General features: G+C 40.0%; 1 protein-coding gene and 1 long non-coding RNA gene across 2 annotated transcripts in view; one reads left to right on the forward strand and one right to left on the reverse strand.

Annotated features, from left to right (window-relative positions):
* The window catches only part of DSG3 (desmoglein 3), a 35,494-nt gene extending 24,144 nt beyond the window's left edge, over nucleotides 1-11,350 (forward strand). Inside the window, 5 exon segments of the mRNA XM_049900314.1 lie at nucleotides 141-401; nucleotides 6,750-6,889; nucleotides 7,206-7,269; nucleotides 9,015-9,286; nucleotides 10,733-11,350. Of these exon segments, the coding sequence (XP_049756271.1) occupies nucleotides 141-401; nucleotides 6,750-6,889; nucleotides 7,206-7,269; nucleotides 9,015-9,286; nucleotides 10,733-11,350 (1,355 nt within the window).
* On the reverse strand, nucleotides 6,789-26,896 carry LOC126085204 (uncharacterized). Its single transcript, XR_007519204.1, has 7 exons — nucleotides 26,809-26,896; nucleotides 20,742-20,843; nucleotides 13,221-13,288; nucleotides 11,162-11,212; nucleotides 9,478-9,600; nucleotides 9,079-9,188; nucleotides 6,789-6,878 (listed from the first exon to the last, which is right to left on the reverse strand). It is a non-coding gene; the product is annotated as an uncharacterized LOC126085204 (long non-coding RNA).
* Nucleotides 26,897-26,932: the final 36 nt, after the last annotated feature.

The following is a 26,932-nucleotide window of genomic DNA, read 5'->3' on the forward strand; positions in this document are numbered from 1 at the left end:
ACGTTATCCTACTATCAGCTCTGCTATTGGTAACAGCGATCTCTAGGACAACTCTAGCTCTGTTAACAAAAATACGTAGTTTAAGAGCAAAATCTGCCTTGTCCAACTGTTGAACTGTATGATTGTTTATCTATCTACAGCTACCTCGGCGATGCTAAGAGCCCAGCAACAGGCGTCTCCTGGGAAGTACAGAATCTCCCTCATAATTACAGACAGAGAGGACAGGCAGTGCGAGACACCGGAGAGCTTTGTTCTGGAAGTCTGTCAGTGTGACAACAGGGCTGTCTGTAGAACTCCTGGCACAGACCCAGATCCTGGGCCCACATATGGAAAGCAATCGTCAGTGAGGCTGGGGCCTGCTGCCATCGGCCTGATCATCCTTGGCCTTCTGCTGTTGCTGTGTGAGTACACCGCCATTTCATTCTGTTTGTAATGAGGTGTGAGCATTTGAAGAGGTCTTTGTGCTCACTTCCACAAAGTAGGAAGAGCCAGGCGTGCTCTCATTGTTTTATAGGTAAAGTTATGAGGAAATAGCATTTTCAGGAAGAATCGGAAATGTTTAACTTGTCACTTACTAGCAATCTGCATTTATAATACAGCAAATCAAGCCACAGTTTAGACATTTAGAAAACAGCACAAGAGAATCAAGGGGGTGGGAGGAATAAATCAGTAACATCCTCTACGTACTGAAAGTCATGTACCAGTAACCAGTTGCCACTAAGTCAACTCTGACTCATGGCGACCCCGTGTGTGTCAGAGTAGAACTGCACTCCACAGGGTTTGCAATGGCTGATTTTTTCAGAAATACTGGTAGTCCCCAACTTAGGATGTACTCGAGTTACCACGAACCACACTTACAGCCTTCCATTTGTTTTTGTGCATCTTATCGTTAGTAATATGTACTATATAAAATGGCATTCACTCACAGATGTTTGATTTTATGATTTACTGTTAAAAACACTGCAGTACAGCAGGTTATGGCCCGGTCTACAATGAAGTCGGTATTGGTGTCAGGACTTAGAAGGTTGGGCAACATTCAGCTCTGATGACATACAACAACTGAACTGCACATAAGTCTGACAGCCCTTATGACTCTGACTTCATTGTTACAACACTGACACCGACTTCACCGTAGACAAGCCTGTAACGTGATCTTATTCAGCGTGCCGTACCATAAGGAACACCTTAATTTGAAGCCAAGTTGTTCAAGTTTCTCTAACACCTGCACTGGTTATACCCCTAACAATATATCTAGCAAAAGAAGTCATGCCACTGATCAGATTTAGAAAGGCACTGATAATAAAAGTCAATAATAATGAAAACTTGAAAAAAAAAAATGAGGTATTCAACTTACATCAGAACCAACCCTCGACAGAGTCCTCAGAACGGAACCCTTCATAAGTTGGGGACTACCTGTAGATTGCCAGGCCTTTCTTATGAGATGCCTCTGGGTGGACTCAAACCTCCAATCTTTCAGGTAGCAGCCAAACTCATTAACCCTTTGTACCACCCAGGGATGTACATGGCCAAAATAATGGCTTTATCTACTCGTGCAGCACCTTCTAAAGTGTCTTCTCAATATGCAATCTCATGAGATGCTAAAATAAAGAGATCCCTGGTCAAATAAATTTAGGGAAAATATTTATAGACTATTACAGGCTTTGAGCTTTAAAATGTTATTAATATATCATAAGCTCTTAAAAATAAACTGTTTAATCAAACATGTCTTCAAAATAGTTCACACCACAGGAATACACACCTTCTTTGGGGGTTTCACATTTATCACGACAGTTCCATTTGAACACGTTTAAGGAAACTACATACATATATTATTTCCCAATAAAGTAAAATTTATTTTATTCAATACATAAGTTTCTGAAAAGCTGCGTTTGAATGAAAATCTTGAGAATCAAATCACACTTCAAATGTAATAAAATAGGTCTCAGTTTAAAAGAACTTCTTTGCAAATACCATATAAACAAGAGATCAAAACAAGATAAAAAAAAAATTCACAAGCGCTTCCCTAATTTGTTGTAGAATCACAGACTTTTAGAGTTAAAATGAATTTTCGTGATGATAGTCTATTTACCCTCCATTAAACTTTTTGATTTATGAAAACATGTTAAAATGTAAAATATGAAACATTTTTAAATCTCAGAAAAGTACAGCAAATCACATGACACGCACACGTATAACCATCACTCAGACACAACATGTATTAACGTTCTGCCGTATTTGTTCAGGTCTCCTTAAACGCTACAGCTACAGCTAGTGGCTTCCCACACATACCGTATATTCTCCAGAGGTATTTACTATCTCGAAGTCATCATGCATCATTCAATTTAATAGCTGAAATTGACCCTAAGTTTTAATTGTTCAATATTAGTCAACATCAACAATAAAGATTTTTCAAAGTACCTATAGGTGAGTCACTATGCTAGCTGCCAGGTCCCTGGGTGACACAAAAAATTTGTGCTCAGCTATTAACCTAAAGGAGCCCTGGTGACCTAGTGGTTAAGCATTTGGCTACTAACCAAGAGGTCGGCAGTTCGCATCCACCAGCTGCTTCTTGGAAACCCAGAGGGCAGTTCTACTCAGTCCTATAGGGTCGCTATGAGTCAGAATCCACTCGACGGCAATGGGTTTTTTGTTTTACTAACCCAAAGGTTGGCAATTTGAACCCACCCAGCAGCACCTCAGAGGCAAGTCCTGGAGATGTGTTTCCGTAAAGATTACAGCCCAGGAAACCCTACGGAGCAGTTCTACTCTGTTAACAAACACGTGGGGTCACCATGAGTCAGAATCAACTTCACAACAACTTGTGTGTTTTTGTTGTTGCTGCTGTTTTAATGCTAGCTCCCAGCTGAAAGAGAAACTTGATTCTGGTTTTCATGTGGTTCACAGACTACATAAAACTATATGAGAAAAAATTATACCATGCTAAAGCTATAAGTGAAGAAAATACAAAGTACTATGAAGTATTACAGAAGGCTTCGCAGAATAGAAGAATCAGCAAATTGAGTCTTGAAGAATGAGTAGGATATAATAAGTACAAAAGGAGGGAAAGGTGTTTGCAAAAGGTGACAGCATAGTCTTGGGAGGCTAAAGCCAGAGTAAACGATGGAGAATGAAGGAGACAGCACTGGAGAAGGTGCTGGGGCTCATCTGAAAGGGCTATGTGCACATGCCATGGTGTTCAGACTTTAAGCTATGAGAAAGGGGGGTGTTACTGAAGATATTTGAATAAAAGGCTAGCATGATATTTGCATTTTAGAAAGATAACTCTGGTACCACTGTGTATTGTAAATTAGAAAGGAAAGTTCGAAATTGTCTTAGGGTTCTCTAAAGAAACAGAACCAGTAATGTATACATGTAGGTCAGGTGACAGGCTGGAGATTCCTACGGTCTTCTGTCCAAAATCTGTAGGTCAGGTGACAGGAAGAAGAGTAAAGGAGTTCTGGCAAAAGGTCTATTTAGAGTCTGGAGGCAGAATACATCCTAGGGAAAACTCCCTTTTTGCTCTTAAAGGTCTTCAACTGATTGGATGAGAACCACCCATGTTATGGAAGAAACTCTGCTGTATTTAAGGACAACTGATTTAGTCACACTTAACTACTTCATAACAGCATTTAGACTAGTGTTTGACCAAACAGCTGGGCACCATAGCCTAACCAGATTGACACATAAAACTAACCTTCTCAGAAGGTTATTGTAATAGTCCAGGAGAGATGAGGGAGGCCAAATGTAGAACCATGACATGAGACTGCAAAGGAAAGGTTCAGACAAGACATTATGATGGCACAATGGGCTGAAATGGATAGGAAAAGTGCATAAGAAGGCCATATGACACTAAAGTTTCTATGTTTGTCTGTTAGTGATAGCTGAAGTCATTAACCGAAATTGAAAATATTAGTAGAAACACAGAGATGTAGAGCGGCAAAAACAAGTTTGACTTTGAAATGTTCAATGTTGAGGCACGTGGCATGGCCTACAGGTTGCTGCATATTTGGGATTGTGACAGGATAGCAGCCAGATGAAATATACTGTGTTACTCTCACAATAATATTTGCTTCACATGATCCTACCATCTGTAAAATGCCATGTTTTGAATTTTGTATGAAAGAGAATATACATTTTTCAAGCCAACAGAAATACACTCACACTTTGAAAAAGTTTCATATACATACATAAAAACCAAATACACATTGCTCATACAGTGAAGACAAGATTTGTAAAAGATTATGTCCACCTAAAAATATTGACCATCCAGATGTACACTGATCACCTTTCAAAATGACTTTGTCCATTCACATCTGTAATCCTTTCTACACATCTGATAAAGTCATAGAATGGAGATGGCAGTAAATAAAGGCAGCCTGAAGAAGTGTCAATTATATATTATATTAAATTTTGAAAAACTATATTATGTCCAAACAAAACACCAAACCCATTGCCACCGAGTCAATTCCAACCCATAACGACCCTATAAGACAGAGCAAACTGCCCCGTAGGGAACCCACAGGGTTTCCAGGGCTATAATCTTTACAGAAGCAGACTGCCACATCTTCCTCCCACAAAGCAACTACTGGATTCAAACCACTGACCTCCTGGTTAGCAGCCAAGCGCTTTAACCACTGCACCACCAGGACTCCTTTAATTATGTCCAATCTATTTTATTTTATACACACAGCCTAATTTTTTCATACTGCCCTGATGGTGCAGTGGTTAAGCATTCAGCTGCTAAACAAAAGGTCGGCTTTTCAAATCCACCAGTGACTCCTTGGAAACCCTATGCGCCAGTTCTACTCTGCCCTATAGGGTCGCTATGAGTCGGAATCAATTCGATGGCAACGGGTATGGGTATATTGACTGCCCTAATTTGCATTTATTTTTGCATAGCAGATGTAGTCCATTCTAACAACACCAGCAAATCCTCATAGCACTACTAATCTTTATCTGAATTAACTCACTTAATCCTAACAACATCCTATGATGTAGATGCTATTCATTGCCCTATTTTATACATGAGTTAATTGAGGCAAGGAAACCCTGGTTGTGTAGTGGTTAAAAGCTACAGCTGCTAACCAAAAGGTTGGCAATTTGAATCCAGCAGGCGCTCTTTGGAAACCCTATGGAGCATTTCTACTCTGTCCTGTAAGGTTGCTATGAGTCTGAATCGACTCGACAGCAATGGGTTTGGTGTTTGGTTTGGTTTAACTGAGGCAAAGAAAGGTTATATAATCTGTCCAACGTCACATAGCTAGTGAGTGGCAGAACCAAAATTCCAACCATAGAAGTCCAACAACAGGGCCTGTGATTCAAACCCCACACTGAGCTGCCTCCAAGTGGGCAAGTGTCTTAGTCATCTAGTGCTGCTATAACAAATACCACAAGTGGATGGCTTTAACAAACAGAAATTTATTTTCTCACCGTCTATTTGGGAGTAGGCTAGAAGTCCAAATTCAGGGCGTCGGCTCCAGGGGAAGGCTTTCTTTCTCTGTCGGCCTTGTTATCAATCTTCCCCTGGACTAGGAGTTTCTCCACGCAGGGACCCTGGGTCCAAAGGGCACACTCAGCTCCTTGCCCTTCTTTCTTGGTGGTATGGGGTCCCCAACTCTCTGCTTGTTTCCCTTTCATCTCTTGTAAGATAAAAGGTGGTGCAGACCACACCCCAGGGAAACTCCCTTCACATTGGATCAGGTATGTGACCTTAGTAAGGGTGTTACAATGCTACCCTAATCCTCCTTAACCACAGGCAGAGATTATGATTTATAACACATAGGAAAATCACAAAATGGAGGACAACCACACAATACTGGAAGTCATGGCCTAACCAAGTTGAGACATATTTGGGGGGACACAATTCAACCCATGACAGCAGGGTTCAAACATTAGGATTCAGCCAACACTGGCGGGGGGAGGGGTGGTCAGGAGAGCCACTGATAATAGAACATAGGAAGCATCTGCTTTCAAGAAAAAGTATTTCCCTCTGGGTCCACCAGCATGAGAAATGACACTAATCTTTATTGCCAAGATGGGACTGATATGCACAAAAGGAATGGTAATTACACAGCCAGGAAGCCCCTCCAAGCTAGGAATTCTTCAATCACATTTGAGTGCATTGATGGGCATTTACTAGGTCATTACTCTAGTTGCTGAGGGAATTTCAGGGAGAGTCTTCCAATCAGTTTAGAAGTCGGAATTTACTTAAACCATCTCAAAGCATTTAGATTTGTGTTCCTGCTTTGAATCCTTCATAAAATTAAAAACAAGTTTCCAAACAAAAACAATTGCTCTTGCTGGTTAATTACTGTTTACTAAGAGCTCATTGGAAACGCTGGTGGCGCAGTGGTTAAGTGCTATGGCTGCTAACCTAAAGGTCCGCAGTTTGAATCTGCCAGGCGCTCCTTGGACACTCTATGGGGCAGTTCTACTCTGTCCTCTAGGGTCACTATGAGTTGGAATCAACTTGATGGCAATGGGTTTGGTTTGGTTTTTTTGGTTTAATTTAAGACAGTATACATGAAACAACAGTCATTTGATTTTTTGCTTTCAGTTTCATAATTATACAAAAACTGTAAGCTTAATTAACCAAATCTTATTTTGAAGATTTTGCCTTAAAGTAAGAATTTTCCATAATTATTTAAAATGCATTTTCGTTGTAATGTTTCCGACAATTGTCATGTCAAATAGTTTCCAAGGGATTCGAATGTTCTGATATTTTGCTTTTTGTTTTATTTCATTACTAGTGATCCCCCTTCTGCTGTTGAGCTGTGACTGTGGAATGGGCGGAAGGAGGGGAGCGATAGGTGGATTTATCCCAGTTCCTGATGGTTCAGACGGTACGATCCATCCGTGGCAAATCGAAGGAGCCCGACCTGAAGACAAAGTGAGTGGCCAGTTTGTTAAAGACCTATTTCAATCACATAGAAAATAATTAAATTTATATTGAGATGGGAAAAGGGGGCAATGGGGGATAAAAACAAGAGACTTCTTGACCCCCACATTAACAGTCAGTGCTGAAATGGATGGACCTTCTTAGAATTTCTAGCTCTTCAGCTTTTATGTCGAAGCATAAAAATGGTCAATCTTGCAAGAATTTGAGCTTCCTCTAATCTCACCGCTTGTAAAGGGCCACAATTCAACTACATTGCTATCAAATCTGATTCACTTTTAAATATATTTTTTTTTAACATGGTTTGCAGGAAATCACAAATATTTGTGTGCCACCTATAACGGCCAATGGAGTCGAATTCATGGAAAATTCTGGTAAGTGAATATCCAATTTATTTTTGAAAGCAATAGTGGGTTAAACAAGAAGTATTCAAAAATAACAAATGCTTAAAATATTTTTTAAAAATAATTTGCATGTAACCTTTGCAGGAAAGGTTACCACTGAAATAGGTTGAAAAATCATCTATTATTCAATTCCATGACATATGTCTGGCTTTGATAAGTTAATTTATCCGTTAATGCCACTATTTGTAATATCTGAAGAGTTATTATGCTTTTTCCAAACTTTAATAAACTGATGTATGGCTCTCAGGCAATCAATTACTCATTTTTTAATTAAGAAAGATTTCACACACATATTGTTGTTGGATTGACTCTGACTCATGGCAACCTTAAGTATAACAGAAATAAACATTGCCCAGTCCTGCACCATCAGAAAATATTCTGTTGTGATCCATAAAGTTTTCATTGGCTAATTTTCAGAAGGAGATCACCAGGCCTTCCTTCCTAGTCTGTCTCAGTCTGGAAATTCCACTGAAGCCTGTCCATCATAGGTGACCCTGGTGGTATTTGAAATATTGGTGGCATAACTTCCAGGATCACAGCCATGTGAAAGCCACCACAGTACAACAAAGTGACAGAGAGATGGTAGTTCACACATACAGGAAAATATAACAAACATCTATGTACCTATCACCCAATATTGTCTATTAACATTTGGTCATATTTGCAGTTAGTCTCACATGCAGACATCCTCAGTCCTGTTTTCCTTCTTCCTTCCCCAGAAGTAACACTATTCTGATTTTTATTCAATTACTAATTCTTGTGTCATAATGAGACAAGATCTCTTATGTTACCATATAGATGAATTTGGCTACCTCTTTGGTTTTTACCATGTTGGCTGTTTTTGTTTCTATAAATCACAATGCCACAACTAAGGTGAAAGCCAGAGACAGTAAGAACTGGTGACTAATATTAAGACTTAATTCTATATTAACCAACTGATGGATTTTTAGTGTCCAGTCTGCAAAATCAACATGAATTCTTGCCAAATATGTAACAGGTTGTTTTTGTCAGCTACCCCAATCCTCACCTGCTTCTCCTATTATAATAGCACACAATTACATCAAGACGTATATTCAGAATTCTTTAGAAAACATCACTTTCCATGAAAGCATAATGTAAAGGTAACATGAAGAATAGTCAGGGTTCATTACACTTTCTTGAGGCGCCAAGACACTAAATTAGCCTCTGCTGCTTCACATGATCACATCAGGTGGGTTTCCTCTGTGGCTTCCATATTCAGTCGATATGACTGTTATGCTTAATTACAATTTCTTTTTCCATGACAACAATCAAGCTGTCATGGCAATCAGCTTTCCATGGTTGTTTGCTGAAGACAAAGTGAGTGGCCAGTTTGTTAAAGACCTATTTCAATCACATAGAAAATAAGTTTATATTGAGATAGGAAAAGGGGGCAATGGGGGATAAAAACAACAAGAGACTTGTTTCTCTGGTTTTACTTTTCTATTTCTGGCTGTTGTCACTGAAAATCTATTTCCTCTGCACATTTTGTAATTAATTAATATCTATTCAGAGCTTTTTATCAACTAACATTCCCTTTCTGTTAACTCTCACAAAATAGACAGCAGGGTTCACCTCAAGTCACATAACTGTATTTTCTCCCACTTTCTTTACTTGATAACCACTCATGGGTATCAAAGACCAGCCAAAACAAAAAAATCACAGCATGGATGCTTATGGAATTTTCTCCCTTTTAGAAGTTTGTACAAATACATATGCAGGAGGGACAGTGGCAGAAGGAGCTTCAGGAATGGAACTGACCACAAAGCTTGGAGCAGCTACAGGATCCGGGGCCGCTGGCGGGTTTGCAACAGGAACAGTCTGTGGGGCCAGAGCCACTAAGGGATTTGGCACCTGCTCCGCAGGACACTCTGCAACAATGAGAACACGGCATTCCACTGGAGGAACCAATAGGGAACACGCAGAAGGAACAATAAACATGACCTTCTTGGACTCCTACTTTTCCCAGGTAATCTGGTAGAAAGCTTTATGACCTTATTATCTTATTTACCTAGAGTTTTGTTTTTTTTTTACTATACTTCAGTTTTGTTTTTTTTACAGTTCATTAAAATGTAAGAAAAAATAAGTTTTACTTCTGCCAAAATAATACACACATTGTTATTATTATTGTAATGTTATTACATTATTATTATAATATACCTTCCGGTGGCTGCCAAAATTGTGTCATTGTTGAAAAGAACATGACGAGAGGCACCTCATTCCTCCACCTGGGAAAATGGTTGAGAGCAAATGGTTTCTGCGTTTTCAGATCAGCAGCATTCTCTTAAAAAATACAAAGTAGAGCACAGTTTCTTTCGTATTTTCTACCCCACAAAGGATGTTTGAAGATGTGTGCAAATATTTTTCTGAGAGGGGGGTTATAACATTCTTCATATTTTCAAAAGCATCTGTGTCCAAAAATGTTGAAGAACCACTGAATTAATAGCCCAAAAATAAAAGGCGGGGGAGAAGGGATGGGACTGAGGGTCAGAATGAAATGTCAACAAGTATAAAACAGAACCTGGGGAGCAGGTTGGATGCCTTTTGTTTGGTGACCAAAGCCTAGCAGGAGGAGGGGAGTGCATAGAATAGATCTTACTTATAGTTTGGTATTAGAGTTTAGTAAGTGTCAGGGTCTGACTTGATGTCAGAGCAGATGAAGTCTGCCGCTGTGCTTGGGGAGAGACCGGCAGGGAGAACTTCTTTGGGATGAGGACTCTGGAGATATTCCGAGGTGTAGTGGGGCGTCTAGGAGAGGCCCTATTCTGGGTAAGAGCTATCTTGGACAGTGCACAGGACGATGCCCCACACACACCCCAAACACAACATGCACAGAGGCACTCCCACTTTGTCCAGTGAATAACCTCCAGGCATCAGATACATTTGCTACATAGACCTAAAGCCAGATAAATATCTTCAAAATCAAGAATTAAAACATAAGCTTAGGCTAGATTCAATTTTGATGGACTGTCAACCATATGTGTGTGTATATATATGTATGTATGTGTGTGTGTATATATATATATATATACATAAACATGGTAAAACCCAATACAGACCTTTTGCCAATGAGTCAATTCCGACTCATAGCAACCCTATGGGACAGAGTAGAACTGCCCACAGGGTTTCCAAGGATGTAACCTTTATGGAAGCTGACTGCCACTTCTTTTTCCTGCGGAGTGGTTGGGGGGTTCAAATCACCAACCTTTCTTTCGGTTAGCATCAGAGCACTTAACCACTACATCATCAGGGCTCCTTATGTCAAGCATGCTCTTGTCCAATATAAAGAGTATTCCTTTACTGCTCTGGATGGTAAATTGTGCATTCATGGGAAAACCTCGAGTTCTATGAACAGTATTATATACTTCAATTGAGTCTTTGTTTAAATCTTTTCTCTACTTTTCTCTGTCTTTAGAAAGCATTTGCTTGTACAGAGGAGGACGATGGCCAGGAAGCAAATGACTGCTTGTTGATCTATGATAACGAAGGAGTGGAAGCCCCAGATTCTCCTGTGGGCTCCGTGGGTTGTTGCAGCTTCATCGCTGATGACCTGGATGACAGCTTCTTGGACTCATTAGGCCCCAAATTTAAAAAGCTTGCAGAAATAAGCCTAGGTGTTGATGACGATGCCAAACAATCTCAGCTACCCACCAAAGAAAGTGGTTCTGGGATTGACTCCTGTGGCCATTCAGTAGAAGGCCAGCAGCTAGGATCTGTCACCTGCCAGACTTTGCAAGGTGGTCAAGGAGCTTCTGCTTTGTCTGCTTCTGGGTCTATCCTCCAACCAGCCATTTCCATCCCTGACCCTTTGCACCATGGTAACTATTTGGTAACCGAAACTTACTCGGCTTCTGGTTCCTTCGTGCAACCTTCCACTGCAGTCTTTGATCCACTTCTGAAACAAAATGTAATAGTGACGGAAAGAGTGATCTGTCCCGTTGCTAGTGTTCCTGGCAACCTACAGGGTCCACCCGAGTTATGAGGGTCACATAACATGATCTGTACTGAAGATCCTTGTTCCCGTTTGATATAACCAGAATGAACTGGAGTAACATGCTGGCCGAGTTTGGATATTTGGATCAAATTATACAAAGTAGCATCCTAAAGCTCACTGTATTGTGCTACTTTGGCAATTATTGGCTACTTTCATAAACTGATCATAATTATGATTTAAATTTTCTAGTTCAAAACTGGATGTGTTATCACTGTTAATTCTCCAATACTACTTGAACTGTAGTAAATCTTAATGTTGTTCAAAAAACATTAGGATCGCATTCAGCAGGAAAGTTTCCGAAAAATCATTAAACTTCTCTTTTTTGCAACGCCAAAGGGAAGTGTTTATAACTTTAAAAAATAATGCATTATGGGTTAGTGGATTAAGCACTTGGAGTCAAGAGCCCTGGGTCTTGTCTGTCACCTTTTCTTATATCATTATTATGATGTAAGAAGCACAAGGTATTTGCTAAAGCATTTTGAGCTGCTTGGAAAAAGGGAAGTTACTGCAGCTGAGTTTTCTCCACCTTCTTGGTGCTGGGAGACCGTAAGGGTGTCTTTTGTTCAAACTAAGCGCTATGGGCTTACGCATTAAACTTGCTTCGTCTATATTCCTCATAACCTCGCAATAATTTTAAAAGAGAAATGTCATAGAACATTAAGGCAAGTTGAACATAGTGTAAATAATACCTTGTTTTTTTCAATCACGTTGAATGGATCTATCCAAAGAAAATACATTGAGCTCCTTTTTACACATTGCTCAGTAACAAATCATGTGTTGATAGTTTATGAAGATAGCTTCTTTTTTTTTAAATGTCAGTGAGACGATGTAACTTACATATGACATATAGTGGTGTTCCTTACGTTAGGTCTATATAGACTGCGGAAATATAAAACATGGATTTTTTTTTTTCATAACCAAACGGGGTCTCTGACTGGAATAACACATGGTGAAATTTGTGAATATGTATTATAAGCAGCATCTCAGAAAAATATTTGGTGAAATAATTTTCCAGTCCAAAATGAACATGGAAAGAGATTACCAGTAACCTCTATTCGTTTAACGCTCACCGTTTCTAAATTAAACAGCAACCAAAATTTAATTTTTGAGGGTGACAATGTTGGATCAGGAAAGGTTTAGAATATACTATTTTTGCATACCAGCATGAGGGCAACGCAGTTCGTCAAGTCGTTTCTGGTCATTCAATACATGACCTCTTCGCCCAGAGACAACACCTTACCTCACCTACTTGCCAAATTGTTGTCTTACTTGGGTCTTTGCAAGGTCATTGCCCAGTTCAATTAACTCTAGTTGAATATAAAATACAGAATTTCAATTTTTTCTTTCCATTGTTTGCCATATTCAAAACCTATATTTGTTTTTCAAGATGAAATGTAAAGCAATAATATGCTTTTTTTTTAACTTAGAAAGGTGCAGTCCTGGGGATACTTAGACCTCCTAGGTTCCTCTACCTCTAGGGCCCGTCCCTCCCCCTGGCACCATGACTACCAGGAAGGCAAGAGCCAGGAGAGCCCAAGAAGCAGCACATGGACTGTTCGTCCACTGACATGGCTGTTGGGCAAAGAAAGCCCTTCCTGAGGGGAAAGGAATTAGACCCTGGTGGAGGAGCCCGCTGAGTCCTAAGAAAATCCCATCGCTATCACCACTGGTACCTTTTGCTTCTCAATAAATAGAAGCATGGTCTAGGGTCCAGAGCACAGAGTTGATTTATTATTATTTTTAATGAAAATGTGTCTGTTTGATGCTGACATTTTACTTAAAAATGAGACAATCCCTTTTTTACCTTTTAAGTTTTTTTTTAAGCCACATGCCAGTGTTATCTATTTAAAAGAATAATTAATTTTAAATGAGAATTTATAAATAGGGATAAGCTATAAAGCTACACCACCTGGATCCCAGGTCCTCCTTCCCCAAGGTCAGCCCATTCTTCATTCTTACACACAGTTGAGTTGTTACCTGTTTATGAACAGAGGTTAAATTAGTAATAACAACAACAACCCTTAATCAGAGTTCAAAGGTATATTCAGGATCTTCAAAGTCTTTTAACTTTGCATCTTAAAATCCAACTTAGCAGGACATGGAAATTTTGCTGCATTCTCAAATTGCAGAGGAGAATCATGCCATATCAGTAAAGGTTATATAAGCAAAAAATCTAAAAAAAAAAAGTAAATATTTTTAAATAAAAACATATCAATCTCAATCTAAAGAACCTAAAATTGATTTGCAATGTAAAAACAATTCAAAGCAAAAATGTATCTATTTTTTCACTAAAAAGAAAAAATGTGTTAAGTAGAAAAAGCTTTTTAAACTTTTTACTTGGTGTATTATAAATTTTAAACAATGTATTAAAATTTCAAGAATGTAACACTGTCATAATAAAGCTGTTTGGCAAAAAATTTATGAGTGCTTCCTTAACTATTCAGTAAAAGCTGAACTACTGCATGATTAATAGTTATTGAGAAATATAAGAAAGTGACTGACAAAGACATTTTTTATCAGTGTTTTACTTTTTTTTTTTTTTTTCCTAGCTGGTACCTTTTCTGCATCCTCACATTTGGGAAGGAAGTGTCTGGGATTTGTCTGGCATTCAGAAACTCTTCAGGTGGAGACAGTGCCAGTGGTGCTGAACAAGGTCAGGGCAGGAAGACATTTAGTAACTGGGTACTTTAAATCATTTATTGTTTGTTCAATAATTTGGAATAATCTCCACGCAAAAGTTCTCACATTCTAAGACTAATCAGAGTGAAAAGTTGGGAGTAAAGGGAAGTTAATGTTTCCCAGTCAAACATGACAAAAGAAATGTACTATGACCCAGGTGAAAGCCATCAGCCTAGCAATGGGTTTGCCTCTCAGTAAATGTCTGTCTTTATGTCACCCTTTAAAAGGATGCCACAAAATATGTCCCTCGAGAACTTTGGATTTCACTTCTGGCTGACATTCTCCTTCCCTGAAGGTAGACAATGAAGTTTGGTACTAGGGTGTGGGGAGAAAAAATTGGATTAGAGTGGATGTTGGGTGGAGAAGAACTGGGAATGGCTTTACTTGGATGTTCTGAATCAATTCCAGAAAAATGAAAGTCACGTAGGTAAATTCAAATATTACCATCTTCTCCTATTCATAGGAAGTGCAAGGGCTGAAAACAGCATGATCAATCCGCCTTATTCTGGGAACCTTCAAAAATCAGGTAAGAGTGTAAAAGGAACACATTCAACTCACTAGCGGCAATACAATTGTTATTGTTGTTAGTTACTGTTGAGTCAGTTGCCACTTATGGTGACCCCATGTCTGCAGAGTAGAACTGCTCCATACAGTTTTCAAGACTGTGACCTTTCGGAAGGAGATCGCCAGGCCTGCTTCCAAGGTGCATCTGGGTGGGTTCGAAAGATTTTTTCCTTCATGCTTTTGTTAATGCAGCATTTTCTCAATTCCTTTACTGGGTCTACAGAGTAATTTTGAACCAGAGGTTATATGATTTACCACTTCTTCAACAACATAGTCTGCAATAGCTTTATGTAGAGGGAATAACTGATAAGGAAAGAAAACAATCATTTAAATTCCAGGTGCCAGAAATGACACATTTTCCATGATGAACACTGAACTGCCTCTGCTTTGCTGATCCGGAGGGCACCGAGAGCCCGTCCACGCATGGCCAGGACAACAGTCATTCTCAGGTTGGTGTCTTTACTTTTTCTTTCTTACAGAGTGGCTTTTTTTTTTTTTTTTTTTGCAAATGCAAAACAACAACAAAGTTTAGACACAATGGAAATGCAGTTAAAATTCAAGAGAATGATAATCCAGAAAAAAAAGCGCCAGTGGGTGCAGTTACCAGACAAGAAAGAAAAGACATTGGTGAAGCTTACTAAGTTGGCCAGGAGAGCTACATACTTCAATTTAATTCTTAAAGCAATTTTTAGATTACTTAGAATCCTTAGAAAACCAAGACTCAGAGAAGCAAAGTACCTTCACACAATATAGCAGCACAAATGTGAAAGTTTATAGCTTTCCAGAAATAATTATCATTACTCTTTCAGAAAATCTGTCCATTTTCAGCTGTAAAACTTGAGAACATGAAAACAATTGGAAAGAAAACAATGAAAATTTTAAAAACTGTTAGAAATCTAGATATAATTCTAAAGATTAAAGTAGTACTATGTAGACAAAATTTATATATGCATATACAGAGAGAAACCTATATACCTAGATATCTCAATAGATTAGATAGTTATTGTCATATCATTTGAGTCACTTCAGACTCATAGTGACCCTATGTACAACAGAACAAAACACTGCCCAGTCCTGTGCCATCTTCATAATTGTTATGCTTGAGCCCATCATTGCAGCCACTGTGTCAATCCAACTTGTTGAGGGTCTTCCTCTTTTTCACTGGCCCTCTACTTTACCAAGCGTAATATTCTTCTCCAAGGACTGGTCCTTCCTGATAACATGTCCAAAGCATGTAAGATGAAGTCTTGCCATCCTTACTTCTAAGGAGACTCTGGCTGTACTTCTTCCAAGACAGGTATGTTCGTTCTTCTAGAAGTCCATGGCATATTCAATATTCTTTGCTAATACCATAATTCAAAGGCATCAATCTTTCTTCAGTCTTCCTCATTGACTGTCCAGCTTTCACATACATATGAGATGACTGAAAATACCATGGCTTGGGACAGGCACACCTTAGTCCTCAAAGTGACATCTTTGCTTTTTAACACTTTACAGAGATAGATACTAGATAGATGGATGGATGGATAGATATATAAATAATATTGATATTTTGAAGTATATGTGAGGTTATTTTTCAGGGGACATATTTAATAAATACAAGAGACAAGAGTTTATATTGCAGGACCAAGTATTTAAGCTGAATTTAAATTATAATTTCTGTCCCAACTGATGTTATAAGCACTGGAACAAGTTATCTGGAAACTAAAGTAATTCCTTAAGAATTACTTTGATAGCACACTATTGAGAGGCAGTTATGTGCAACATGTCTAGATATAAAAATGATGACCTTAAATGAGTCCTCCAGTTCTGTGTTTCCATTTGTGGAAAACACACACACACACACACACACACACACACACTTCAACAACTAAAACAATTATTTTACTCCTTAAAGTTATCTCCATTTTGACTTTTATTCCCATGAGGTTAGACAGGACGATTGTATTTTCAACTTTATGTCTCAAAACATCTCTGACGTTTTCTGTGCGCTTACTTCATCATCGTTATTAACTTAGCAAACACAGAATTTTATATGAGAACACACAGTATCAAATAATGATAATATACACAAAACACTGATATTAAAAGAATATGGATGTCCTCATTTCCTCAGAAGACAGAGGAAGTATTTATATTCTTTCATAAAAAAAAAAGAGAGAGAGAATTACAAAGAACTTTCTTAATTATACAGTCATAAAGAGGTAATCTTGCAGCTGTTTAGATGGCATAATGACACGGTTTCCACTCCAGCAAGGAGGCATTCTTACTAATCCAAAAATGAGTATTTAACCACAAAATGTGAGATTACCTTCAGTCATTTTTCCCCATGTCCAACTGACTAGTATTGATTTATATGGTCCATTTTTTTTTTTTTTAAGTCAGGTGAATGGGTGTCCTGGTGGCACAGTGGTTAAAGCACTCAGCAGCCAACCAAAAGGTTCGCAGTTTGGACCACCAGCTGCTCCTTGGGAGAAAGATGCAGCAGTCTACTTCAGTAAAGATTACGGCCTTGGAAGCCTTGTGTGTGTTCTACCCTGTCCTATGGTGTCGTTATGAGTCAGAACCAACTCAACGGCAATGGGTTTGGGTTTTTTTTTTTTTTTTTTTTGGTTTTAGTCAGCGAAAAACACACATACATTCACACACACACGCTCTCTGTCACACACACACCCCCACGTGCACACATACTTCCCTCAAGTAACAAGATGGTTTGGCACAGCTGATGCAATGTTTTTCCATGATCGAGCCTGTGATGGAACAATAATGCTTAGTGTTTCTGCATTCAAGGAGCCTGCTGTCTGATTTTATCATTAAAAAAAAAGATCACCTAGATTTTCTTTCTATAGGTTAGGTATAAGGAAGAGGTCTTGCTTGAGAAGGCTTTTACTTAGCCAGGGCTGACATCCACAACTTTTTGTTTTTGCCATTTTAACCATTTTTAAATGTGAAACTCAGCGATATCAAATACATTTAACGTGTTGTACACTCATCATCACTAATTCCAAAACATTTCCATCACTCCAAAGTCAAACTCCTTAACCAGTAAGCAGTTTCTTCCCGTTGTCACCTCCCCCCAGTCTCTGGTAACCACTAATAAACTTGGGTCTTGATGCATTTCCCTATTCTAGATATTCATGTAAGTGGAATCATATAATATTTGTCCTCTCGTGTCTAACTTATTTCCATTAGCATAATGAATGTTTTCAAGATTCATCCATATCACAGTACATATCAGAACTTCATTTGTCCTATGGGAAAAATACCAGATTATGTGCATATACCACATTTCATTTATCTATTCATCTCTTGATGGACACTTGGGTTGTTTTCACCTTTGATATCCGCAACATTTGATCAGTAAAAAAATATAATAAACCCTTAATCTACTAAATTCTTACAATATTTACTTTTCTGAATCATCCCTATTCATCTAAGCTATTACAATTGTTCTGGATTTTTCCTCAGAAGACTTTATGGTTGCTAAGACTCTGATTTCTAGGTTGACTTTCTAAAGTGTCACTCTATCTATTTACACTATCTTAGACTTTGGTATTGTCCTCATTCATGCAGATCTTCAAATATTCTTTCAAAAAAGGTAACTAACACCAAGGCACGCTGCCTGCCCAGATGATAGAAGACCTCCTAGTGTATGCAACAAAGGCTCTCCCATGGCCTTCTGAACAAGCCAGCGCACGCTGCTGCTACCTTTGCCAACTCTGGCTAGAAAAGGATGTCTCCCCACTGAAAAGACAAGTCAAGAGACGTTCTGGAATATTATGACAAGAGACGAGCTGTTGGGCAAAGGAAACCTGCTAAGGTGGCAGAAAACCAAAACTAATACTTGAGGACCTAACAGAAAATGTTAAAAAGCCCATTCCATCCGTTAATCCACTAAAAATAATAATAATAATAACCCACAGTACATTATACTTTAACAATTAACAAAACTAAGCTTGAAAAGGTTTTTGTTTGGGCGTTTTAAGTTCACTGTTAAGAGTTCAGGACTTGGAAACAAACTACATGAGTTCAAATGCCAGCTTCACCTTTTACAAGCTATCTGTCTTTGGGCAAGTTATTTAACCTCTCTGGACCTCTCTGGACTATTGTTGAGATAATAATAATCTCTACCTCCTGTGGTTTCTATAAAGAAGTTACAAGAATGCATTTGGGACATAGTAAGTACTCATAAAGATTTGCTATTCTTATTGTTTTTATGATTGTATTTTAAATCTTCAAAAAGAATTCAACTCAAAGTTGAGTGCTGACAAACATACTACTTGAAACCATAGAATCTCAAAACGTCTGTATTATCTGATCCAGAGCCGCCTTTTTTACAGATGGTCAAACTAATGCTGAGAAGTAACTTGTTGATCAATGGCAGAGTTAAGAATCCACTAGGCTAATTGTCTTTCTCCTTCTCCAAACTGTTGCTGTAATACCTGTTTTCACTAATCTCTTGCCTTAGCCACAAGGCATGTTCCATCTAGTCTACTCTGCATTGGAAATTCCTATGAATACACAGGCAAACAAAGATGAATTAATTCATATCCAGTTGTGCCTTGTATAGCCTCACTGACCAAAATCACAAGATTGCAAATTTTTTCAGCTGATTTTCCTTGGAAAAGTAATTTTGGCTTCAGAATGGAAGGCTAGGGTTACCTTGCCCAAGTGCACATCATTTAAGTGTACCAAGATAGTGTAAGTTGCATCTGTCGGGTTGCACTCTGCTGATTAGGGTGAAAGGCTATGCGCCCTAAGAGTTCTTATTTTAGTATTTTCACCAAGTAGATTAGTGCAGCCAGCTAGTTTGTTGTTGCTGTTTTGGGGGAGATTACTGTAATTTTAGCACGAACAGGATGATGCTATCAACCAACCACCGTAGGTTAATGTAAAGTAATGCAAATGAGAAGCCCTGGTGTTGCAGTGGTTAAGCACTTAGCTGCTAACCAAAAGATTGGCAGTTCCAACCCACCAGCCACTCTGCGGAAGAAAGATGTGGTAGTCTGCTTCTGTAATGATTCACAACCTTGGAAACCCTACGGGGGCTGTTCTATTGTGTCCTGCAGGGTCACTATGAGTAAGAATGGACTCGATGGCAGTGTGTTTTTGGTTTGGTAATGTTAATGTAATAAAATGTTAGTAGAATAGCGATTCAGTCAGTGCATGAAAACTGACCATACTTTTACGCTGAGTTCCTGCGTGATTTATGGTGTCCAGTTGCTCATCAAGTGAAAAAGGGTTTCATTTGCAAAAGCTAATTAGCCCAACATAAAATGAAAAGAAGTGAAATTTGTCTTTCTTCCATCCTTTTCTTTATTTCTAGCACATGATATGCCCAATGTTTTCATACTCCTGGCCTCTTGCTTCCTCTAAAAATCTGAACCATAACTAGTTGATAACTTTTTTAATTATTTGATAAATTAATTCACAGAAAGGTATAAGTGACAGAAAGCATTTTGTGACTTCTCCTAGGAGTCTGTGCCTTTAATACCTTAGAATATTTGTTGATTCGGTAACCAAAGTGAAATTTCACTTCTCATTTGGCAATAAATCAGAACGTAGGATATTTTGAGGACACTTTTCAGTGTTCCTCAAATCACATATTTGTCACTTGTCCACGTAGAATCACTCCTATATACGCGAACATGACCTGTGACGTAGATCTCTCATTCGGAACACTTGATCTAATGCATCTAAGCTCCAGAAAACAAAAGTAAATAAAATGCTCCATAGAAGCCCCTTCGTCTTGTTATTCCTGAAAGTTTAGAAGCCAAATCTTCCTCTGAATTTCTCTGTCTGGGGATTGCTTACTCATACTTCTAAAGTGAAAATCTAAGATACGAAGAGCAATGAACCATAATCTGTGGATTTAAGATTTCAATTATTGAAAATTCCAAGATATAGATGGATTACCCTACAGTGCCAAATGAAAACTCACCATGCCACTTTAACCAACTACAGAGCAATTCTCCCCATGAGCTTCACGTGGATTTCATCTTGTTCAGCTCTAGGTCTTCCCTGCAATACTGCTCTGCTTAAATTGTTGACTTGTCATCAAATTTACTGATTACTTCCAATGAATGCGCTAATCCTAAAGTTAAGAAAGAAGTACAATGATATACTTTCTTCCTCTTTCCTACCCACAGGAGAATTAGTCACAAGAAGCCTTTGTTGACTGACTTACCTTTATTCTAGCTGATTCTACATAAAATGGGCGTGGCTCTCTCCAAAGGTATGATATCATTCAGATATTGTTTCAATAAAAGTTGAGTTAATAGAGGTCAACCTGAAAAAAAACGGTATAGTAAATCAGCAGGCAATTGTCTAGCAAAATAAGACATCAAGAAGTCAGCTTTCAAGGCATAGAGTCATGATCATGATAAAAAAAATAAAATAGACATTTTTTAAAATCACAAATGTCTTCAGATTGCTGGGAAACATGACCAGAGCAATTTTTCCCATTGTCTTCATTATATCAAACTTTTGCTTAAGTGGTTTGCTTAATGTTTGAACATATTTCTGCCCAATAAAACCTCTGCTTTAAGTGGGAAACAGAAGTGGTGTTGAAACTTACACTAGGTCCACTGCAAAAAAAACAAAACTGTACAGTTCAAAACACAGATAAAAAGCATTTTCCTAAAATGCTCCGACACTAGACTCAACGTTTTGGTGTTCTTCTACAATATCTGAAGGACTGCTTCAACTCTACAATTCTCTGGCTGTGCATCGATGTGACTGACAATCAAATTATTATAAATCATATTATGATATTGTCAATTTTGTTACAGAAGTGAAATTGCTACAGAAAAATAATTTTCCATTGTTGTTGTTGTTGGGTGCCATCAACTCATAGTGACCCTATATGACGGAGTACAGCTGCCCCATCAGGATTCCCAGGTTGAAATTTTTATGGGAGCAGATCACCAGCTCTTTTCTCTAGAAGAGCCACTGGTGGGTTCCAACAGCCAACCTTTCAGTTAGCAGCCTAGTGCTTAACCATTGCACCACAAGGGCAAATCACAATCTAAAAGACTATGTACCTCCCTCAGCTCATTAGTCACATTCGGTCAACTACTAATTTTCCATTAGTAGTATCTAATTTGGGGATTCAATAATAATATTATAAAAGCTCCTGCAAGTCTCTTCCAAAGCAGTGGTTCCCAGTGTTTTCTCTGCCAGACACTTGGGATAGACAACATTCAGAAGCTCACACCCTCCCATGGACAAGCTCAAACTGAGGCTCTGTTAGCCTTCCCTGATGGATTACCAAAAAAAAACCCCTTGCCATCAGTTTCGACTCATGGCAACCCCATAGGACAGGGAAGAACAGCCCCATAAAGTTTCCAAGGCTGTAATCCTTACGGAAGCAGCCTGCCACATCTTTCTCCCGCAGAGTGGCTAGTGGGTTCGAACCATCAACCTTTTGGTTAGCAGCAGAACGCTTAACCACTGTACCACCAGTGCTCTTCTCGTTGCTGGAACGCTACTCCCTCCTCTGCCTAAGAGAGATAGCGCAGTAACAATAACCTTGAATGGCCTCTAATCATTTTACAAGTAAATCATTCACAAATTTCAGAACTTTATTATTAACAAATGACTTTCTTGAGTGGTACAGCACTGAAATAAAAAACTGCAGCCCAAAGATTAATCTTGAAAGCGAATTAAAGTAGGCAATTTAATGACTTTGAATCCTTGTTTCTCCTTTAAAATAGAAATTTCTATTTATTTTTGAGATTCTGAATCTCTTTACATAAGCAACATAATCATCATTCTAATAATTTTGAAAAGATCCTTCAACTCTATATTTCACCTCCAGGTTTATCCTCGAAAGCTATTGCCATCACTTCTGGTTTACTTTCTCATTCCACCTAAGAATGTTACTTGTCTATGTTCAAATGAGTGAAATAACTGCTGAGAAACCAAGGTTTTTTTCTGTCTTTTGAGGTTTTTTTTTTTTTTTTCCTTCTGTGTATCTCCTGAGGCTTATTAGTCACATTTGGTCAGTTTGATAGTTTCTGTTCTGACACTCTCAGTAAACACTCCTGTGCCTGCCTGTTCCACCCTGCAAGCCCTGTCACACTGCTGATGGATTCCAGTCCACGCTGCCGCTAGCCACCAAACGCTCCGCTCCTGTCTTTCCTGGCCATTCCTATTGCCTTTATCTTTCCACACATTCCCATAAACAAATCCTAGGATGTCGACTCCACGGCACTGGCTTAGGATGAAATCAAACCCATACTTTTACTCTGGAAAAAAAGAAATACAGTTGGGTAGATAAATTCAAATACTCAAGTGTCACATTCCATTGAGGAATGCTTCCTCTGCTGTTTGGGGGGGGGGGGCTTGATGGGGGGAGGGAGGGAGAGGTGATTTCTATATTGCTGGTTTTCTTGCTTTGTTCTTTCTACAAGGGAAGGAGCCTTAAAGGAGAAGAATACAGAAATGTTCTCAGCTTGCCTCTAAACTCCTTCAACTTTTCCCTGTTCAGGCAGTCTTGGCAAGGCGCATCCTTGATAAAATTGCAAGGTATGGGAATTTTGTCCAGAGTGACTTGGGCTTCCGTACTTCACCCCTACCTCAGTTTAATGACATATCCTCACAGGCTTCCAGGAACCTAACGTCCTCTTGCTCTTTCCCTCTTTATCCCCATTTTCCGCAAAGGAAAAAAAATAAAAGCCTACTCTCCAAAATAACTTTGAAAATTTATTCATTTATTCATTCACACATTCAACTAATATATATTGAATACCTACAGTGAATCAGGCACTGTTTTAGGTGCTGAACACAAAACAGTTGCAGAAAAAATCCCAGCTCCCCGTGAAGTTTACAGTCTGAGGAATGACAACAGATACTAAGTAAGTAAATACATAGTCATTTAGATTGTGATGTGCCCAGAAGAAAAATAAAGCAGGGAAGAGTAATCCAAAATTCTGGGGGTGGGAGTAATTATAATTTTTAATGGGTAGTTAAGGAAGGCCGCATTGATAAGGTAGCATTTGAGGGGAAAAAAAAATCAAGAGTGAGGAAGTAAACCTTGTAAATGTCTGGAGAGGAACCTTCCTGGGAAAACGGACAGAAAGGGCAAAGGAGCATGCCTAGGGTGTTCATGGTATCACACTAAGATGTAAATAACTGAAAACAGATTAACATGCTGCTGCTGTTGTGTGCCATGGAGTCGATTCCAATTCATAGCGATGCTATAGGACAGGGCAGAACCTCCCCACAGGATTTCCAAGGCTGTAATCTTTGTGGAAGTAGACTGCCACATCTTTCTCCTACACACTGCTGACCTTTCGGTCAGCAGCGAGAGCTTAACCACTGCATCCCCAGGGCTCCTTATTAACAAACTACCCTGCCAGTTATATACAATGAACAGCCAGGGGAGCCTTAAGCTAAAGGGTTTCAGACACAGGTCATTGGGTGGGAGAGGCATTCTGATGGGGCATCAAAGCCTTACTGGTTCTCCCAGGCAGTTGCCTGCTTTGTCTAAGCCTCAATCCTGCGTTATTACATGCGGATAGCATTTGAAAACTAGTGTGATATTTCCAAATAATCTCCTAAAACGTTCAGCATTCAGATGCAAGAATGGACAAATTTGTTTTTTTTTTTTTTTTTTGCCAAATCCTGTTTACAGCTGCTTTATCTTTCCCTAATCCTCCTCTATCCCATGAACAATGTGAACAATCTCCTTAGAACATTTTGGTCCGGGGACTTTGCACAGCAAGCAGGTAGTCCTCACAGACTGACTCACAAGGAGGATTTGGCAGGGAACGGCTCAGTTATACACTGACTCACTCTCTCACTCTTTCAGGGTGCGGGCGTCTGCGGCTTGCGCTCTCTTGGGGCTGACTGCTCATTATGGATGCACTGGCTTCCCGGTGCTGGTAGGCTTTGATTATTACTCTGTAAATTCTAACTCAGAAAGGCAACGAAGCCTTCTCACCCTGTTATTAGAGGTCATTCTTTTCTCCTCCCCCAAACCTGCCAATGTTCCTCTCTCACCACCTAAGGAGAGGCAGCTGTTGGTCCATTTAACTGGACAGCCGTGAGACTCTCCAGACCTGATACTAATGTCCATGATGTCACTCACGTCTTGGTTTCCATGGAATAGAACCATCGCTCCTTCTTCAGGGTCAAGGGGAAGAACAACCCTCTCTCCTTTCTCCACACTCAATGTAATGAGTTCTCTGTTCTTACTGGCCTTCTAACTTCTCCAACTTTACCCTCTCCATCTCCCTTCTGGCCACACTCAACCCCATGCTTGCACCAGGATACTTGCACCTCTAAACAATCAGCCAGACCCCTCTGCAACCCTGAGTCTCAACCACCGTCTGCTATCGTTGTCCTTCTGCTAGGCTACAGTGCTGCTGGGGAAACCACACATACACAAACCAACACATGCGCACGTGCACATCAATTGTGGTGAGCAAAACCCAAAACCAAACCCATTTCCACTGAGTGGATTCCAACTCATAGCCACCCTATAAGACAGAGTAGAACTGCCCCATAGAGTTTCCAAGGAGCACCTAGTGGATTGGAACTGCTGGCCTTCTGGTTAGTAGTCGTAGCTCTCAACCACTATGTCACCAGGATTTCCAAATGTGGTGAAAACCATGTGAAATAGTTCACTCCAGGTCAGTAAGTAAGCACAAGTCAGCCCATGCTTACCTTGCTTGCTGGGTAATCTGCCCCTGCTTAGTCTTCAACTAACTTAATCACAACCACTTAAACAGCAATATAAGAAGTCATTCAACAGTTACACCCTGCATAAATAGAGGGTGATGTGGTTCACTCAGCTCAAAGGAGTGGTCCTTGGAGGCTAGGAAAGAAAGGGACCAATGAGACGGCAATTGAACTCGGTCTTGAAAACCCACAAGATTGCAATTGTGGAGAGAAGGGTAGGAGACACCAGGAGGAAGAGGGAGACACTTTTAACCACAGACGGAACTCTGCTTATTTTGACCAAACTTAGTGTCCAATTTCTCTTTCTAGTCTCAAATCAACTCTTTATACTTTTAAAGCCTCTTCTATTATTTCAATATCAAGTTACCTTTTCTAGAAGTTTCCTAATCTGGTACTGATTGAGGTGTTTGGATGCTCATATTCAATTTTGTTTTTCAAGAAGAGTTCAATTTAACACTTTTACCTTTTTAATAATAGTTTTGTTATAACAACTATCATTTATTGAACCACTATATGCTAAACTAAAAAAAACCAAACCCGCTGTTGTCATCTGTTCCGACTCACAAGGACCCTATCCACCAGGCCCTCCTTGGAAAGTCCATGGGGCAGTTCTACTCTGCCCTATAGCGTCGCTATGAGGGTCGCTATGAGTCACTATGTGCTAGACACCTGCTTAACACTTCACATAGGTTTTCTATGAGGGTCGCTATGAGTCACTATGTGCTAGACACCTGCTTAACACTTCACATAGGTTTTCTATGTGGTGGGCACTATTAATTCCACTAGATAAATCTGGAAATGGAGGCACAGAGCTGTTGCTCAGGTCAGTAACTGTTGGAGTTAGGTTTCTGACCTCCCTCTGGTGGTGGGCTCTGTGCAAGAGAATTTGGAAATCATATGAGAGTATATTTCTCCTTAAGGCTCATGTAGTCTTTTTCTCCTAGACTCGAGTCTAGCCAGCAAAGGGCCAAAGAACTGTCTGTTTAGGGCATCTGTGATTCTTCTAATAATAATTTTTTCTCCCCATGGCAGATAAGCTGCAAATCTGTGGGAAGCAATGAAGGGGCAGTGGGGATACCGTGAAAAGCCTTTGCGGAGCCAGCCACCAGAAATCCTGAACCTCAGCTTCTCAAAAGTTGGCCCTACTCCGCATCCTGGGTGTCTAGGAGGACGCGGGTCTTGGCGTCACCGGTTTTTCCTATCAGCGCTACCTGCGCACCAAGCCCAACCCATATATTCACAAAGCGCCGGACATTTCGTCGACCTCGGCGCCCGGGCCCAACTGCAGCCAGGCCCTACCGCACGACACTCGGAGGTCCACGCTCCCGAGACCACCGTTTGCCCTTGAACCGAGCCCTGTAGCCCATGCTGCCCAAACCGAGCCCGCGCTCCCTCCTCCCGGTTACTCTCCACCGCCGAGAGGTGCCTGGGGAAGAGAGGACGGCGGGGCGGGGCGGGGCCTGCCAGCCAAAGTCCCCAACCAGGGGACGTTACGGTCCCAGGTGCGTGTGCGGCGGGGGGCGGGAGTCCACCCAGCACCTCCCTCCTCCACGGAATTCCCCACCTACGTGCGAACAGCTCGGGCGGGCCCCAGGCTCCATTTTCTCGCGGTGGCGGCCACACCTGGAGCCGCACCTCTGGGCAGAGCCAAGCGGCCACCGAGGGGAGAGGCGGCCCTGGGGGCGGGGAGGG

This window comes from Elephas maximus, chromosome 11, assembly GCF_024166365.1.
Source record: "Elephas maximus indicus isolate mEleMax1 chromosome 11, mEleMax1 primary haplotype, whole genome shotgun sequence".
Taxonomy (NCBI): domain Eukaryota; kingdom Metazoa; phylum Chordata; class Mammalia; order Proboscidea; family Elephantidae; genus Elephas; species Elephas maximus.